This window comes from Lepisma saccharinum, chromosome 26, assembly GCF_977018435.1.
Source record: "Lepisma saccharinum chromosome 26, izLepSacc3.1, whole genome shotgun sequence".
In the NCBI taxonomy this organism is placed as follows: domain Eukaryota; kingdom Metazoa; phylum Arthropoda; class Insecta; order Zygentoma; family Lepismatidae; genus Lepisma; species Lepisma saccharinum.
This window is the reverse complement of record NC_139254.1, coordinates 13523904-13541974: the sequence shown is the minus strand read 5'-3', so window position 1 is coordinate 13541974 and position 18071 is coordinate 13523904. Positions and strand designations below refer to the sequence as shown.

The 18071-nt window shown below is 37.0% G+C and overlaps 1 protein-coding gene across 3 annotated transcripts in view; it reads left to right on the top strand.

The window, feature by feature from the left end:
• Nucleotides 1-786: 786 nt before the first annotated feature.
• LOC145979524 (uncharacterized) overlaps nt 787-18071 on the top strand; it is a 61882-nt gene continuing 44597 nt past the window's right edge. For all 3 annotated transcript variants that reach the window (XM_083112470.1, XM_083112468.1, XM_083112469.1), the window contains exons 1-6: nt 787-1069; nt 5605-5742; nt 9678-9896; nt 14844-14966; nt 16244-16595; nt 17622-17767. In XM_083112470.1, coding sequence (XP_082968596.1) covers nt 1022-1069; nt 5605-5742; nt 9678-9896; nt 14844-14966; nt 16244-16595; nt 17622-17767 — 1026 coding nt within the window. In that variant the 5' untranslated portion in view covers nt 787-1021. The remainder of the gene's footprint in view (nt 1070-5604; nt 5743-9677; nt 9897-14843; nt 14967-16243; nt 16596-17621; nt 17768-18071) is intronic.

Here is an 18071-nt window from a genome sequence, read left to right as displayed (position 1 = left end):
TCCGCAAAATATCTTCATTAGAATTCAATTTCTCTTTTTTCCCAGGGACGCCCGTTTTTTAGACGATGCTGGATTTTCCATTATGCCAAACACAGAGTGCTAGGTGTCAACGAAGTTCAAATTTTGCTAGGTTTAGAACCATTATACTAGAGTTGGCATCACTGTTGAGGAACCCACGGGATCTTCCTCGCGGAACGTATAACCATAGAATATGGTATAACCACATATGGTATAACTGGGCAACCCCTTGCGTACCTCCACCCTCCATTGCACTGCCTCTCACCCATCTGCCTGTAGGATGACGAGAAGCCACAGAGCGCTCTTAAAAAGTAGAAAACTGGAAATACATAAGTATAAATGAAACTGTAGGAAGTTAGGTTCCGCGGTTGAAAGATGAAGAAGGAAAGAAAAGGAGAAAAGAAAGAAAAAAGGAAAGAGGGGAGGGAGAAGGGAGAGAAAGATGGAAGGAAGTAATGAAGGAAAAAAGAAAGAAAGAGAAGAGTAGAGAATGGGAAAGAGCAGGAAAGGAAAGGGTAAAGAGAAAGGTGTGTATGTGTGCGTGTGTGTGTGTGAGAGAGAGAGAGAGAGAGAGAGAAGTAGGTAATGGGAAAAGGCAGGGAAGGAAAGGAGAGAGAGAAAAAGATAAGAGATGGAGAAAGAAAGATGTTTTCTATTATTTCCTTTTCTTCTCTCTCTCAAGTAAAAGAGAACCCTGCCCGTGGTATCGATTTCGCTAACTTCCTATTGGTCAACAAGGCTATAGGTTGCCATCTCAGAAAGAAAGGGAAAGGGATTTTTTCCCCTTTTGTTTTAAACCCTTTCCGGCAATTATATTAGAATACAATTTGAACTCGCCAGTACATTGGGGATGGGAGTGGGGGATGATTGTAAACAATTACAGTACATTTAAAAGAAAATTATGGTTTGAAGCAGTGCTGGAGAAATCATATTTAAAGTTTGCAGACAAAGGATGATATTATCCCAATTAATGTATTCAAACAGGCGGTAGTAAACAGTGACGATGCCTACGAAAGCTTTCAAAGTTGTAATTGAAATGGATATTCAAGCAGTAAGAAAATTATTAATTTTTATTTTAACATTGTTATTTTTCTTAGTGTACAGGCGCCCTCCTCTGTTCAAGGAAAGCGTCTTTTGATTTGTAATTAGTGTAATGTACGTGTTTCCAAAATTTCCAATCGTATTACTGTCTACTTCTAAGTGCAAGGACGATTCATGTATTTTTTATACATTGTTTGCCAACTATATTTTATTTTATGTGGAAGTTGTATTTTTGTTCTAGAATACGTAGGAATTACTGTTATCATTCCGATCCGTCCAAGGCAATGAATGATTACAAAAGGTGACTCAAAGTTGACTGACAATTTTGTTTCTGCGTAGGAAGTGGAAAGTTCGACAAGCACCAAACTATGTCAGTTTTTCTTACAAAAGGTGGGCATAGCTCATTTGGGCATGAATTTACAATACCGAACCCCTCTCCAATTTCTTTCGCGTACTCACTAATTTAGACCTTCTAATCACAAAACTGCAGTTAATATTTGGAGGTCACTTGAAGATTTTTTTTTTATTTTAAAAAATACATGAACTATTGATGGTATTAAGTTAGGTTACGATTGGCAAACATAGTTACACTTTGGATTCGTAGAACTATTCATGGGTAGCCCCAAAAACCATTCCCGGTAGCCCCACGAACCATTCATGGTAAGGTTAGGTTAGGAAAACAGTTCATTTCGTTTTTTTAAAAAAAAAATTCTACAAGTATTAACTGCAGATTCGTGATTAGAATGTCTAAATTAGTGAGTATTCGAAATTTGAAAGGAATTGTAAATTCGTTCCCTCATTTGTTTATTGGTAATAGTCAAGCCTCATTTAATGTTTTTTTGAGCTGAGATGAGGAGAGAACAAAGTTTCAAAGATCATCTTTGTGAAGTTGATTTCATTTCACCTCGAGAAAGAATCATAAGAACCAATCCAGATGATTCTTAGTGACATTGAATCTGGTTTTTTGTTTGTCTGGCATTTTCTCCACAAAGTGAGATCAAATCAACTTGACAAAGAGGATATGGGAAGTTCGAAACATTGTTTTTTATTCCTCTTAGCCAGTGGTGTATTGTGAAAATTTGAGCTGTTTGACTTCGAATTTTCCGTCAATATCTGTATACATGAAAGAAGTTGGTTTACTGCCACATGGGAGAATACACTACTGCTCTTAGCTCATTTACGTGCCTGAAACTTGACTTACTGCTATGCCAGTTTTTCAAAGTATTCCCCATCTGCATCCAGACTGCTGCTCACTGATACTTTTGGTGTATTGAGAACTGAGTTGCTTTTGTAACCAATGTAAGACATCTTTCTTCATTGTTTCATATGCCTTGAATTTCTTCCGTCCCAGTAGCATGTAAAGGGGTAAAAATGAATTATTATCCCTGGGGGCTAAGTCTGGACTGTAAGGGGCACTGGGCAAAACCTCCCAGAGCATTTCAGTCAGAATTGTTGCTGTCTAATTGGCAAAGCATAGACATGGAGAATGACTTCCAAGCAACATCCCAGGTCTATTCTTTTGTATGACATTACTTACTTCGATAAAACTTCGATAGCGTCCCAACGGATTTCTTCTTGTTGGTATTTTCTTTCATCGAGAAAAGCCGATGTTGTCCGTATATGCTAAATTGAACGAAAGGAGTGCTAATGGAACCTAACCTAACAGGCCTAACATAATCTCGTAGGCATACCTTGTCCCTGTGATGGTTGGTGGGGCTAACGTCAATGGTTGGTGGGGCTAACATTAATGGTTTGTGGGGCTAACGTCAATGGGTTTTGGGGCTAACGTTAATGGTTTAATAATTAATCTTTATGTCAAAAATTGAATTTTTTTTCGTGAAAAAAGCAAAATAGCACCTTGAAGAATCTTTCGCAATGCAGAATAGGTAAGTACGAATGTTAAAAATGATGGAACGATTTGAGATGACCGGACCCCTCTCCGATTTTCTTCATATTTGGCATACTCACTAATTGAGGCCTCCTAATCACGAATCTGAAGTTAAAATTTGTCGGAAACGTCTAGAAATTGCAAAATAAGCGAAAATAAGGCGTTAGTTTTTGGAATGGAAATTGTCAATTTTCGCGAAATTTTTTGTTTCACAACCAAATATATATATTCCTGATACTACCACGACACCAAATTTTAACTATGTTTACCTAACCTAACCAAACTAACCTAACCACGTGCCAATGGTTCGTGGGGCTAGCGTCAATGGTTCGCAATTTCTAGACATGACCGACAATTTTTAACTTCAGATTCGTGATTAGGAGGCCTCAATTAGTGAGTATGCCAAATATGAAGAAAATCGGAGAGGGGTCCGGTCATCTCAAGTCATACCAAAATGACGAAATAAACGAGTGAGAGGTGTTTTACCCTTACTTCATCAAGGTGCAGTAATTATGGACAGTAATAGTGAGCCCTTTCTACAAAGAACATCCACATGAATAAAGGCTGATTTACATTGATCGAAAAGGCGAGAGAGTTATTGGGACGAGTTACTGGCCTGTCTGCTAGACTCGACCCTTCTGTGCCAAGTAGATGTTTACACACTTTTTACTGGAGTCTAACAAAGTGGGGATAGTGGCCCAGCTGTTCGGCACTGTCTTGTCACAAAGAACCTATTCGTAATCTGTGGTGGCCATCCTTCGCAAGTAAAAAGCAGCATTTTTCATTTTGTTACCATCGGTACCACTTGCCAATGGTACTGTATGTCATATTTTCATGTGCAGTGAGCAGTGTAATTGTTAAAAATTGTTTAGTTTTTGGGTTCAATACATTTTTTTTGTTTGTTTAATAATTTTGATTTTCAGAATTAATACGATTAGAAAATAATAAAAAAATGTATCTTAGAGTAATTTATAATTTTAGTGTATTTCAAGCCTGTTGTAATTTTAAGTTTTAATACTTCAGGTTACCTGTCCTGGGGTAATTCTGTCTCAAACTGGAAGTGTATTTTTGAAAATGTACATGCTTGAATATACAGCCAATGGTACTATATGTCATATTTTCATGTGCAGTGAGCAGTGTAATTGTTAAAAATTGTTTAGTTTTTGGGTTCAATACATTTTTTTTGTTTGTTTAATAATTTTGATTTTCAGAATTAATACGATTAGAAAATAATAAAAAAATGTATCTTATAGCTCGACCACAAGGAAAAAAAACTTCCCTCAAAAGCGTTCGCGCATCTTCCCTGCTGTTATCGGTGCTTGGGGCAGTGTTGCCAGGTCAGACTTGAAAAAATCGGGAGATTGTTCCTTGGGAAAGCAGAAGATCTGCTACAAAATCCGATGATCTAATAGTAGCGGATGAACGACCTTCTCGGGGGCGGCATAGGCGTGCGCACTGGGGGGCAAGAGGATGTCTGCAGATTTTTTCCAGCGAGGGGGAAACAATGTATTTCTATCAGGCGGGTAAACGAAACATATTACCCCGTAATAATGTTGCCCTCTCAGAATACACCACTTGAGTTTGAAATTATCACGTTCCTACATCCCTATTATAATAATGGATGGAAATTACTGTGACTGAAATGAAAGTTCCAAGCAACTACGGAGGAGGGGGTGCATTATTTCCTTTGTAATTGAACTACATTGAAAATTTCTTGTTATTAACACTCACATGCTTTATTCGTCAGTTATGCTGCCTCTATGTTGCTGCATTTAATATATAATAGACACACACACATACATATATAAAATAATTTGCCCACGCTACGAAGTCAGTATTTCTACTTAGTAAGGCAAGGACGTTTCACTGTGTTTGTGTCACTTCATTCATTTCATCAGTTTTTCATTCATCCTTGTTGTCGTACTTACCCGTAGAGGCACAAAAGCGAAGTAAAATAACTAAAATAGAAATAGATTTTCGGGTGGGATAAAATACAACCATCTAAAAATAGTAATGTACATGGACGTTCGCAGGATTTTTTTTAGGCAGGGGCAAGGAAGGTATTTTTTTCCAGGGGGGGGCAAAGAAGGCACATTTTCTCCAATAATAGTGTTGTTCCCTCAAAAAACATTGCTTAAATTTCAATGTTTCATATTCATGCAATAATTAACACACATTATTGCAGCTGAAATGAAATTATATGTGAAAAATATATAATTTTTGGTTGACTTTTATTTTCCAGGGGGGGCCACGCCCCCCCTTCCGGACGCCCATGGTAATGTAGTAATAGTAATAAAATAATAATAATGTCCTAGCACATCGTTTGGCATAATTTCACAGTTCAAACAGCACTTTTGATGGCTGAGTGGAGTTCCACTCTCCCCTCCATGTTCACGTAAGGTGACCAGGAAACTTGTTTTTGAGCAGGCCGTCGGAGGTGCCATAGCAATAGTTTATTATGGAATCCTACCGAGAAATCAATAGGTCTGGCAACACTGACGTTGGCCGCTCTGAAGGCTCCTTCCTCCTGTCTTTTTCCCCCACCCGCCAGCGCGATGGGGTCTGCGCAGGTTTCTTTCCTTGTGGTTCCACTATAGAGTAATTTATAATTTTAGTGTATTTCAAGCCTGTTGTAATTTTAAGTTTTGATATTTCAGGTTACCTGTCCTGGGGTAATTCTGTCTCAAACTGGAAGTGTATTTTTGAAAATGTACATGCTTGAATATACAGCCAAGACAATGCCATTGCCTCCAAATTTTCCTCTACTGTATCATCAGAAATTTGTTTTTGAAAAGGTAACATAAGTGTGTTTGTTTGTTTTGTGTGTGTGTGTGTGTGTGTTCACTCATAGTGCATGTTCACAGACACACAATATGTATAAGTGAATTTAGTCCTAAAGCTGGTACTATGAATTTTTCCTTGATTTTGCATTTCTGTGTTAGTTATTAATGTATAAATAAAATGTAATAAATACAGGGTGAGTCAAAAGGCAATTTATGTAGGGAAACAAGGGGCAACACTGTACCCCCCCCCCCCCGAGAATTAAGTTGAAACCTTTTTTAATCAACAGATTTCAATGTTTTTTGGAATGTAAAAGTGGTTCCAGCATTAGGAAAACACAAATAACAGAGATATTTGATCCCAAACAATGGCCCACAAAGTTAAAACCTGCAATTTCGGAGTATTTTCACAGCTTTTTGTTAGTAAAAACTGTTTGTATGTACACTAAAATAGCAAAAGATCACGCCGAAAATAACTATCAATACCAAACCTAACAATCCTAACCTAACTTCATAAAATTATAGCTGCTGTTGTGTTAAAATCATTTTGGGTGCTATATTCACTTGTGTGAAGCCTTTGGGCTGTTCTGCTTCACAGTAAAATAATGTTTTAATGTAACAGACAAACTTTACTTCACAATAACCAGTGCTCGAAAAATTTTCTTCAAAGCTAGGCACCAGGAAACCACCTACTAGGAAGTGTGCCAGCAGAAAAGTCGAAACTCCCATTTGATTAGCTGTAACTTGATGTTGAAGTTGATTCCCCATAAGGAATACATGGGATTCCGAAAATTCTTATTAGTCATATTTTTTACAGGTCATATCTAGCTTAATTATCAACTTTGAAAAATGCTTCGACCTGCCACATGTGGAGAAATTCATTCTGTCTTGTACCCCACATTTTTCTTCAGTGTCATTGCCCATTCCGATGATATTCAAATAAATGCACAAATGCCGGAGTATGTGTTAACAGATGTAAATCGAAATCGAACCAAGTTAAAAATTGCATTCGTAGCATGATGCAATCACAATAAAACAAAACGATATTGGGCCTGTAATGTTTACAGTTAAAGTACATGATCAATAACCACATTATCCACATCATCTGCTTGAATGCATGCCTGAATTTGAGGCTACGAGTTGCGTAAGACGTCTGCTAGTGTGGTGGGATTCGTTATCATTTCTTGGAGTTAGTTCAGGCTCTTAATTTTCTTAGCATACACGATGACCTTTACGTTAGTTCAGGCTCTTAATTTTCTTAGCATACACGATGGCCTTTACGTATTCTTACAACCAAAAAATCAAGGTGTGTTTGGTCTGGAGTCTGGGGTGGCAATTCACCTATGTAACCTGACTTTTGACTCACCCTGTAGAGGTCAGATAATTATGTAATTACATGTTCTTTTCTGATGGGCCTAAGGGAAATCGGTAGGGATGGAAAAGAGTATATAGAACTTGCTCAAGATAGGGAAAGATGGAAGGCCTGTGTTGCTGCAGCCATGAACCTTCGGATTTAAGAAGGCTAGGGAGTTAGTTAGAGTTAGAGTTATGTTCTTTTCTGTTAACATTTTTAGTTCAAATTGGGGAAAGGGGTATTTTGGACATAATTGAACTTAAAAACATAACATTTTCAAGTATATATATTGACATATTTTACTTCAGAAGCACATGTATTGACATATTTCTGCCATTTTCATATTAAATACACATATTTCCTGACATTTTTATATTTAATACACACATAATCACAATGGAAGATTTGGCATGGAACAGATAGCCTTGAAATTGTTCGCTCAACTTTTTTTTTATGTGGCAAGATCAATTGAAAATGCAGTGATGAAAAAGATGTGTATTAAGTTAGCGTGATCCTTTTTGGAATAAAACCCAGGGTGCAATACAATTTTAGCTATTAACAGGGTGTAAAGTGCAGGCAATAGTTCTGATGACTTGCAAACTGACTACACCAGAAGATATGTGCAAGTTTAAATATGCACCATTACTTGATGCAAAGCGAAAGGGTTGTCTAGTTAGTACAAAGTTCTGGTACATGATAGCAGGAGAAATAATAGAACGTAAATGTTGAATAGCTTTAGTACATATTTTTTAATTTTTAAGTACATATAGACATACATATTTTACTGTTGTTTTTTTTGTACATAATTATCCGGGCCGCTCTTTAATCAGGTATTAATATCAAGTGCTTCATCATAGCATAGTGTAACCATGCAGTTTAGTGATTCAGATCCCAGTCTAATTTATTTTTCAAGCTAATTACATCAGTGAGGATTAAGTGTGAATAGATGGAATGGATGAAAGGACACTGACAAATGAACACCCAAGCCTAGTTTGGGACTTGAACCGAGAACCATTGAAGCCGAGGTCATTAATAACTATTTAATAACTTTGCTACTAATGTAGCAACAGTGAACTTGTGAACACAGTGAAATGAATATTGAATGATTGATTGAGTTGGTTTTAAGTCCACTTTATGCACAGTAAGGCTAATCGGGACTGGACTTACAGTTTAAAGAGGGAGGCCTTCACCGGATATCGAACCTGGGACTCCTTGATTACAAGCTGATGATGCTACCACTAGGCCATCGGGGAGGCTCAAAGTAAATATTACTTTTGATTGCATGCTGTCATGGGTGCCAATAATGTGGGAACAGGAAGGCTCGTGTTCAAGAATTATTGAGAAAAATATGTATATCTTAAGATATTTTAACTGTCCCCCCATAATGCATGATACAGGGTGGTACACACAAAAGTAGCCTGAGTCCATAGTGTAGTGTATTCTAAATATGTAGAAATATACAGGGTGGCCCCAAAGAAGATAGCTGAAATACTGACTACTTTTGGTTATCTTTTTTGAGTCCCTGGGGGGACAGGGGGGAATTCCCCTCCACCAACCATCTTGTCCCGAAATTTCTCCCACCAAACTCTTCCGGGGGGGGGGGGGAGGTTTTGTTCTAACAACAAACATAAACAATTAGTTTGAGAGTCGAATATACTTCACTGGAATAATTTTGAAAACACACACATAGAAGGGACAACAAGGAGCCTCATCTCTAAGGACACTGAACCCAGCATAGAAATGAGTCCGATTTGTTATTTCTTCTCCATTTCACATTGCCTTTCGTCAGCTTCCGCAAAGTATATACATATATTGTCCTCCTCCGTAGTCGAGCAGGTTAAGGCGTTCACTCGTCTTGAGATCGTTCGCTGCGGGACGGCGTAGGTTCGAATCCGGCTCTGGTCGGAATTTATTCGGCCTACGTATAGGGCCGGTGGCAACCCACCATCGTGTGAGTGAGCGTAACCCGGTCGAGAAGACCTACAACAACGGCTGGGGGTTCGTCGGGCTGATCACCCGTCACCCCAATACTGGTCTAAGACCTCCACGCTATAACAGGTGACGGAGGAACAGTGTGGGAGGGAGACCAGCAGTCGGTAGGTAAGCCAAGGCCCTCCAAGGTGCTGTAGAGCTGTGGGTTATGTTATATATGTATATTAATTAAACACATAATGGCAATTAGATGAATTTTTGCCCCTTCTCCTTAGGCACGTAAACCATTGTTCATGTTCATAGCATTAGTATTACATTAAAATCTTCAATTTGCAATCTAATTTTAAATGGACAGTCGATATAATATATTGTATGTTTTATAATATAATTTGATTATTGACACGTAATTAATGGTTCCGTCTTTCTTCTTACACTGATGATGATTGTGTGTGTCTGTCTGCTTCCCCCCACCAATCTTTGGTGATTTTGCATACTGTGACTCACCATCATAGATCTTGCCTTCAGATCAAATCCACACACAATACAGAAACCGAAAACCAGACTACTTTCTCATGCACCATGATGTTTTTTTGTTTTTTTTACTGTTTGTACATTTATTAATTAACGTTAATTTATTACTTGTGACATTCTCTCTTTGTAACAGATATTCACCTCATGCTGTAACTTGGCTGAACTGCAGGAATACATGCAAGCTCTCACGGTTTTTATTGAACTGGTTCAGTGGAGTGACTATGGTATGGAAATAGTTTTGGCAATGTTTGAATCATCTGTATTTGATCTTCTCTACCCCAGCAATGATCAGAGAGGTATCATGGCAAACATAGAGGTTGATCTCCTTATGGAAGCAACGTTTGATTTTCCAGTGAGTACAAATTTTGTTTGTGTGGGAAAAAAAAATCTTTTACACTGAACCATCACTCTGTTAGGGCCACCTAATAATTAATGGATTGGTGTGCTGAGGCATGTGTATTAATTCTGAGCCTGTTCTCTCATCTACAAGGAATAGTCGGAAAAATAGTTTCCCTAAAGTGCGTGTCAAATCTCCTGCATATGGCCTTAAACAACTGAACAGCACCAGCGAATCACAGACGTGCGGAGTTGCCGTGCTCTCTTTGACAAGGTGTTTCGCTGAACCACAGTTTCTTTTCCATGTGAGATTTCAACATGGCACCGCTGCAGTGCGCTGCTATTGGATATCGCCATATGCAGGAGATTTGATGCACACTCTAGTCGGCCATCTGCAGAGAGTTTTCTTCTGGAGAAAGAACATGATATGAGCAGAAAGAGGCATCATTACACTATTTTTCCACATAATCCCCAGCGACATTCAGGCAACTTGTACTGCTTCACAAGTCTTCAGAACAGGGGAAAAAGCAGAAAAGTCCCTGGGTGCAAGGTCAAGACTGTAGTGTGGGTTGTTCAGCCACTCCCAACTGATTGTGACAAGTATGTTGACCGTAGCTGCCACCATGTGGGGTGTTGCATTGTCGCCCAAGAGGAGGATGGCTGATGTCAGAAGGCTGATTACAAATTTCCGTATCTGAAGACCCACGTACCCTTTCGTACAAAAAGTGTAAATTGTTTATAAGCATTCTTTTCCTGACTACAGGAATTCAAACCATTGTAAACTTATTCTACTACAGTACATTGTGCTTGCTACTAGTTAGTTCATTGGCGTGTCTTTGGAAATATTTTTATGGAGATGAAAATTGTTTAAAATGTGTGAGGAACAATGGAATGAGATAAAGTTTACTTTCAGAAAATCACTCTGCAGACGAATGCCCCTTCGCCGGGCCCCCGTGGCATAGTGGTTAGCACATCGCGCTACGATGCCAGGAGTCCCGGGTTCGAATCCCAGCCTGGGCATGAATGTTTGTGAGTGTCCATTCATCAACATCATCACTCATCCCTATCTTCGCAAATAAGCCAAAAGTGGCACAAAAAGCGAAGTTTAACAAAGCAAATCAATCAATCAATCAACGAATGCCCCTTGGTGTAAGGACAGTACATGTTTTGTAAACAAGTTACAAGTCGATTCGAAGATATAAAGCTGCATTAGGAGGGTATATGACTGACCTTCTTTCATTTTGAATTTTTCAAATGGAATTTTCCGAAACTAAATACTGCTACAATTCATCGTCTTGTTTTCGGGACGCGACATGACAGACCAATTTGGGGGGTACAATGTACTCCTGTACCTCACCGATTATTTTTTTAAACTTTTTCTGCGGGTGTTCGTAAAACTGTACCTAAACCTATGTAAATAGAGATGGTACTGAGACAAGAATAGTCTCAAATTTGGAGACGAGACTGAAATAAATCTGCAATGCCAAAACGAGACGATCTTGTTCGAAACTTTGGCATCACATATGAATAATTTACTTAAAACAAATTTAAATTACTAAGGGTCTTATTCAGACATACCAAGCGTATATCTTGTTCATATTTCAAATAAGTCGTTTATTTTGTTTATTGTAATTGCAAAGTTAATCCATTTGACAATTGCGAGTCTGTGCTGCCCGGTTTCATCAATTCAGGACAAAATTCTCTATTTTGATGGTTCGCAGCATTGAACAAAATGTAAAGCAGAAAAACGTTATTAAGAAATGTTTTTGCTTTAATGAGTAATGACATATATACGTTGTGAAAGTTTGAGTGGTGATACATTTGTCTCATCTCGATATCATTCCTAGTTGAAATTGATCAGCGATATTTCCAAGACATTATCAGAATGGGGAGGCTTTACCTATGACTTAGGTATGCTTAGAATTGGATAAAAATTGCTTACAATTTAACACAACACCATTTTAAATTAAATTCTAAAGTCAAACTGTAAGAATATGACATTAGACAGTTGAATGCACAAAATAAATGAGACTCACTGCAGGTTCGATGATTTGCCAGTTGGCTTGTCAAGGATCCTGTAATGCTTATAACTTGATCCACTTTGTTGCAAATTTTTCTGCATGGAAACAATGCACTGGGAGTCTATTGAAATGAAGAGCAGGTTTAAAACTTCTAAATGATTTCTCTAATCTGTAACGGTAAGGTTCATGGCGCTGAACCCGCATTCACATTCAGCTGCAGATATTGGTACAATTTGGACTGGATTCACGAGGTCTTTGAGTGAGGTGGGAATGTGTATTGAAATTTCTTTGCAGATGCGAAAATCTTCGACTGCTAACGCGTACATTCTTTCGCTTACATTAAAGTTCACCTTTTCATATAAACGAGGAATTAACATGTCACCATAAAACACACGTATGTATCTTCATTTAATGCGACTACATGTGGAAAGAAACCTAACTTTTCAAACCGGCTCTTCATATTGTCCACCAACGATTGAAAAAAAAATCTTTCGAGGGTATGGTTTTCCACTAACTTTGCTTGCTCTGGAGATCTGAAGGATTTCGGTTTTGCATATGCAATGATAGTACTTTCAGTGTTTGAGGAGCATCATAAGGTACAGCTAATTACATTACAAATAATTACTATGTCGAATGTTTTACAAATAACAAATACTTCAAAATTAGATCTCTTGCGAGTTGATCGGGAATCATCTCGATTCATTATTTTTTTAAAAAGACAACATAACGCTATAGCTGTCAACAAGCGTTCGAAAAGTGCTGTTAACATACGTCAAAGACAGGGCACAGTTTTCGTATTTGATAGAAAAGTACTTGTAAAACACCTTCTAGAAGTATGAGAAAATACCGAATACAAGGCTTCTAAAAGGCACTGTATACTGTACATATCTGCCATAAATTAGTTTAATGATATTTTATACATAGCTATGGGGCTCTAAAATGAACTGAACTGAAGTGGAATTCTGTAAGTACGATATATTTAAAAATATGATTTTCATATTCAGTGGGTGGAAAATAATTATTCCTGATTTGGAATGAATCAAGTTAGAGGTGGGGAAATTCTCTTCATCCCCTTTAAATCGCAACCTGCGTTAAAATGAATAGATGTAGCTTTGCTCGCAATTTTTACATTACAATCTCCTGATTTTCCATCCCATTAAATTCAAAATGAGTTCAGAACAAGCTCCAGAATTATATGTTTTGGAATTGCTATCTGGTTGAAACTTTTTTTTATAGTCATAAATTGTAAAAAATAAACAATAATAAAAATAATAAATAAAAATTATGTAGGCAAATTTTGCATTAAAAACTCGATATTCGTGAAATGGCATTTCCCATGCCCCACATTTTACCTAGTTATACGTATATGTGTGAAGTACATACACAATATGTAATATCAAAGGTTGAATTTTTGTACACCCCCAAATGAAAAATGTTCCTGCGCTGCTGCTCATAGTCATGTTTAATGTAAAGAAGTAGAAATTCTATTAAGAAATACATAAAAGAAACTATTTCAGTGAAACATAACATAGCTGTTCTTGCTTACATAGAGTATGTTTTAAATACCCTTATTTTCCTGTAGTTTACGGTTATTACAAGCATAAGAAAACAGTTTTTTGTTGTGACGTTTCAGGAGAACACACGCTCCCTTCATCAGGCATTTATTTCCATTTTGACTAAAGATACAGTTATAACAATGGTTAGCAATTTTTTAAACAAAAATAATCCCTTATATAATGGATGTTGTCAATGTTACATTGTTGTAATATAGCAACTTAACTGTGAAAAGAAGCAGTCTGTTTTATTTTTATTTCAGATAAAAAAAATTTGATCACATTACTTTTTATTTAAAATTATGAATCCCAAATATCATCAGGTAATTCAAATTCATCATTGTTTTCACAAAGTCTCTCGATGTTTTCTGTTACATTAAATTTTAAAGATGGTGGCTTACTCCATTTGTGAAAAAGAAAACTCCATACTGGATCTATGTTACCATTTTCATTATTTAATTTATTCCAGTGTTCTTCTGCAATGAACAAAGCTTCCCAGACATTCAACTCTGTTTCCCGTCAATCTTTTAAAAACCCTTCTCTTTTTAATCAAATGCTTCTCTTCGATGATGTGAGCTGACAAACCTGTTCTTGGGTTTATATTTATAATGTCCAAATCGTGTTCGTGCCATCTTATTGCCATTTTCCTTGCTGTTTGTCCTACATAATCCTTTGAACATGAACAACTTATATTATATATTCCTGTGGTTTCCACATCTGGTAGAGAGTTTCTCATTTTGAATTCATTAAATGTTGTTGTTGTTGATTTAGTTTATTTTACTTCGCGTTTTGTGCCTCTTGGCTAATTTGCAAAGATGGGAATGAGTGATGAAATGATGAAATTGATAAATGGACATTTACAAACAACCAAGCCCGACTGGGATTCGAACCCGGGAGTCATTAAATGTACATTCCAAATTTCTTGGTGATCTAAAAACAATTTTGAAATTAAATCTTGTACAAATTTTTGCAATTTTATGTGAGAATCCCTTGTGGAATGGAATGCACACAAATAAAACAGATTGCTTCTTTTCACAGTTAAGTTGCTATATTACAACAATATAACATTGATAACATCCATTTTTGTTTAAAAAACTGCTAACCATTGTTATAACTGTATCTTTAGTCAAAATGAAAATAAATGTCTGATGAAGGGAGCATGTGTTCTCCTGAAACGTCATAACGAAAAACTGTTTTCTTATGCTTGTAATAACTGTAAACTACAGGAAAATAAATCTACAATGCAAGCAATGCGTAAAAGAGCATACAAGAAAACTATTTAAATACCCTGTTCACATTTTTGTTAAATAGATATACAATATTCCATGTAATCTGTTATTAGTTATATGCTCTTCATTGTTATTTAATTATCTTCTATCTCTCTTTCAGGGCATTCTGTCTCCAAAAATTGAGACTGCCACTCGAACTGTAATTGAAGAAATAGTAAACCCTGTGGTAGATGTTGCAGCAGGCCATAAGCCAGATTTTAACCCTAAAGTTATTGTTTCTAAGGTAACTGACTACTTATACATATAAATTAATGATGAACTTTCCTCTCTCTATCCATATTTTTCACACTTGTACTAGCACACGTATTTCAAGAAAGTTGATGAAAAAATCACCTCCTCACAATTCTGTGTTTGTTTTCACATAAGAACTGTACATAAAATACTTTTGTTTTAACTTTTTCGGTGTGTATGCACAGAAATAAAATATCAAAGCCAACATAGCATTTTGGGCCTTTTTTGAAAATTAATTACTCTGTTACTGTGTACTGTACAAACCTGAAATTTTGTGTACAAATACAAAATACTACAGTTCACAAAATAACGTACAAAATATTACGTAATTTTTTTCAAGCATCAGTGTTGCCAACACAAAAATATTCAAAAATATCAAAAATATTTTTGTTTGTTCATTCTCCTCATTACTCTGTTACTATGTACCCTACAGACCTAAAATTTTGTGTACAAATACAAAACATTGCTGTCTAAAATGTAACCTACAAAAACTATGAAATTTACCTCAAGCGTCAGTGTTGCCATTCACCCAAAATTCAAAAGTTTCTATTTTTTCTTTATTCTCTTTCTGTATCGTATAGACCTAAAATTTAGTGTACAAATACAAACTACTACACATTACAATATAACTTGCAAAGCTATATGTAATTTTCTTCAGGCATCAGAGTATTAAAAAATCTCTAACAACATTCTGTGAATATTCTCTATTTTTCTAAATATTCAGTGAATGGCATCATTTTCTTCAGTTCAGACACAGAATCGTTCACAACCTCCTCCAGACAATGCTGAATATCATCTTGGGAGTGTATCTGCTGGGAACAACCTGGAGCAACTTTGTCAACCATTGTGCGAAGTGAGAAAAGACACAGCACACTTGCCACATGGACTAGCAGAAAAGAAACATATTTATTTAAGTTGGTTTTTTAAGTCCATAGTAAAACTAATTGGGACTGGACCTACAGTTCAAAGTGGGATCCGAACAACTATGTGCCCCCACCGGGTATCAAACCTGGAACCCCTTGATTACAAGGCAACGATGCTACCACTGCGCCATTGGGGAGGCCCCAGAAGAAACATATGAAACAGCATTTGTGCACAGTGGAAGAATATGTTCACTGCGCCGAAAGGGTGTATTTATGGTGCAGCATTATAAAAAACACTTAAATTGTCATAAACGTCTCCCACAGTAAGGTATGTAATTTATTTGTAATAGATACATAGTATGTTTAATAACAAGCCTTAATAATTGTTTTGTACATTTCTTTCCAGTCTCCATATAGATTGAAACGTAATATGGTTGATATTAGACAGAAGATTGCCGAGGCCCAAAAGAGACCAGCATGCCCATGTAATAAGCCAAGAAGCGTCGGAATGACAAGGCACTGGAGAGAGAGAAGGCCTCCATTTGTAGTGCGTCATGTTGATGACAATAACCTGTACAAACCTTCTCCTACGATACGGAGAAGACCATTTTTATCAAGGAGTACAAGCAGCTTTGATATGTTTGGCACACCTTTTTTGTCCTCAACTACAGGAAAAGTTTATCGTCCGCATTCGTATAATGAGCTCATAGCCTCGTGTCCAGAACATTGCACTAAGAAGACGAGGAATGTATCACCAGGTATTATGTTGGATTATTTAATTATTACTTACGTGAAATTTAGAAGATTTCGCACTTCCGCATTGCACAATTTAATGGTTCAATCCTATTAATTTCGAAGATCCACTGTCTTCATTCACAAAAGGGTACGGTGTTTGAAGCAGAGATGGTAGGTTTTTATCATAGATTTATCACATGTACAATGGACTATTTTTAATTCAAGCTTGGATATACCGCTCGCAATTCCAACTGGCGGCTGGGAAACAACGAATCAGTGAACAGTTGAATTCTCTTGGACTGACATTGGGCATTTTCGAGTCGCAAGGCACCGAACGTTCCTGGCAGGATGAAACAAATGAGTGTCAGATACACAGCATGTTGCCAAACGTACTGTAAAACACGACAAAGGGAGAGTTGATGAGCGCTGTTACTGGATAAAAGTTGTACAATGGTACACAAAACACCCATACACTACAAAGAAGCTATAGAAAAAAAACAACTGACAAAAACAGACGTATGCTTGGCAATTTTGCAACTGACGTTGTTGACACTCATTGGGGCACCCCCCCCCCCCCCACCAAAGGCGACTGGTACTGTAGCAAAAAGTAGGTCAGCCGCCAGTTGTGTCTGCGATCAGTATAATTCAAAAATATTTTTATTTTCCTTGAAATTCCTGTTGAAACCAATGTTAAAAATTCAAGTGTAATTCAAATTTTCAAACCATTTGTTGGATATATCCAGCCTCCCCAGTGTCATAGCGGTAACATCACTGCATTGTAATCAAGTGGTTTTGCGTTCGATACACGGTGGAGGCACATAGTGGTTTGGATCCCACTTTAAACTGTAGGTCCAGTCCCGATTAGCCTTACTGTGCATAAAGTGTATTTAAAACTCCAATTCAATCAATCAATACGAACACTATGTGTATAGGGCAATATTGATACATCGATATAGGCTCAAATCTCTTATAAAGTGATTGTCGTAAATTGTTTGGGTGTTTAAAATCTCAGCTATAGTATTTCATTACACAAATGTTTGTCTTTCAAGACAGATATGGAGCATATGCTGCTGAAGACTACACAGGCACTCCCTGTTCAGTGTGCCACTTGTATCGGTCATATTTTGGGAAGGATTACAAGGAACATGAGAAATGTCACCATTTGCCATCAAAAATACCTCATAAATCTGTTTGTGTAAGTATCCATATTTGTATGTGCTAATTGTGTGAATTTTCCTTTTGACCTTGCAAGACAAGTTATTTGTAGCTGTATTGTAAAATATTATACAGGGTGTCCCAAAAGTGTATTATCAGTGATTTCCTTAATTTTGTGATAACCTTGCATAGAGAATCAGGCACACTTGTCAACAAATTGATCCTGCCATCATCAACTCGGTGTTAATCAATTCATCTGTGTGTTATGAGTAATGATTGCCTTTTTGAACAGCTTCTCTAAGACTAACTATGGATTGGGAGTTTTGGGCCATCCTGTAATTTAT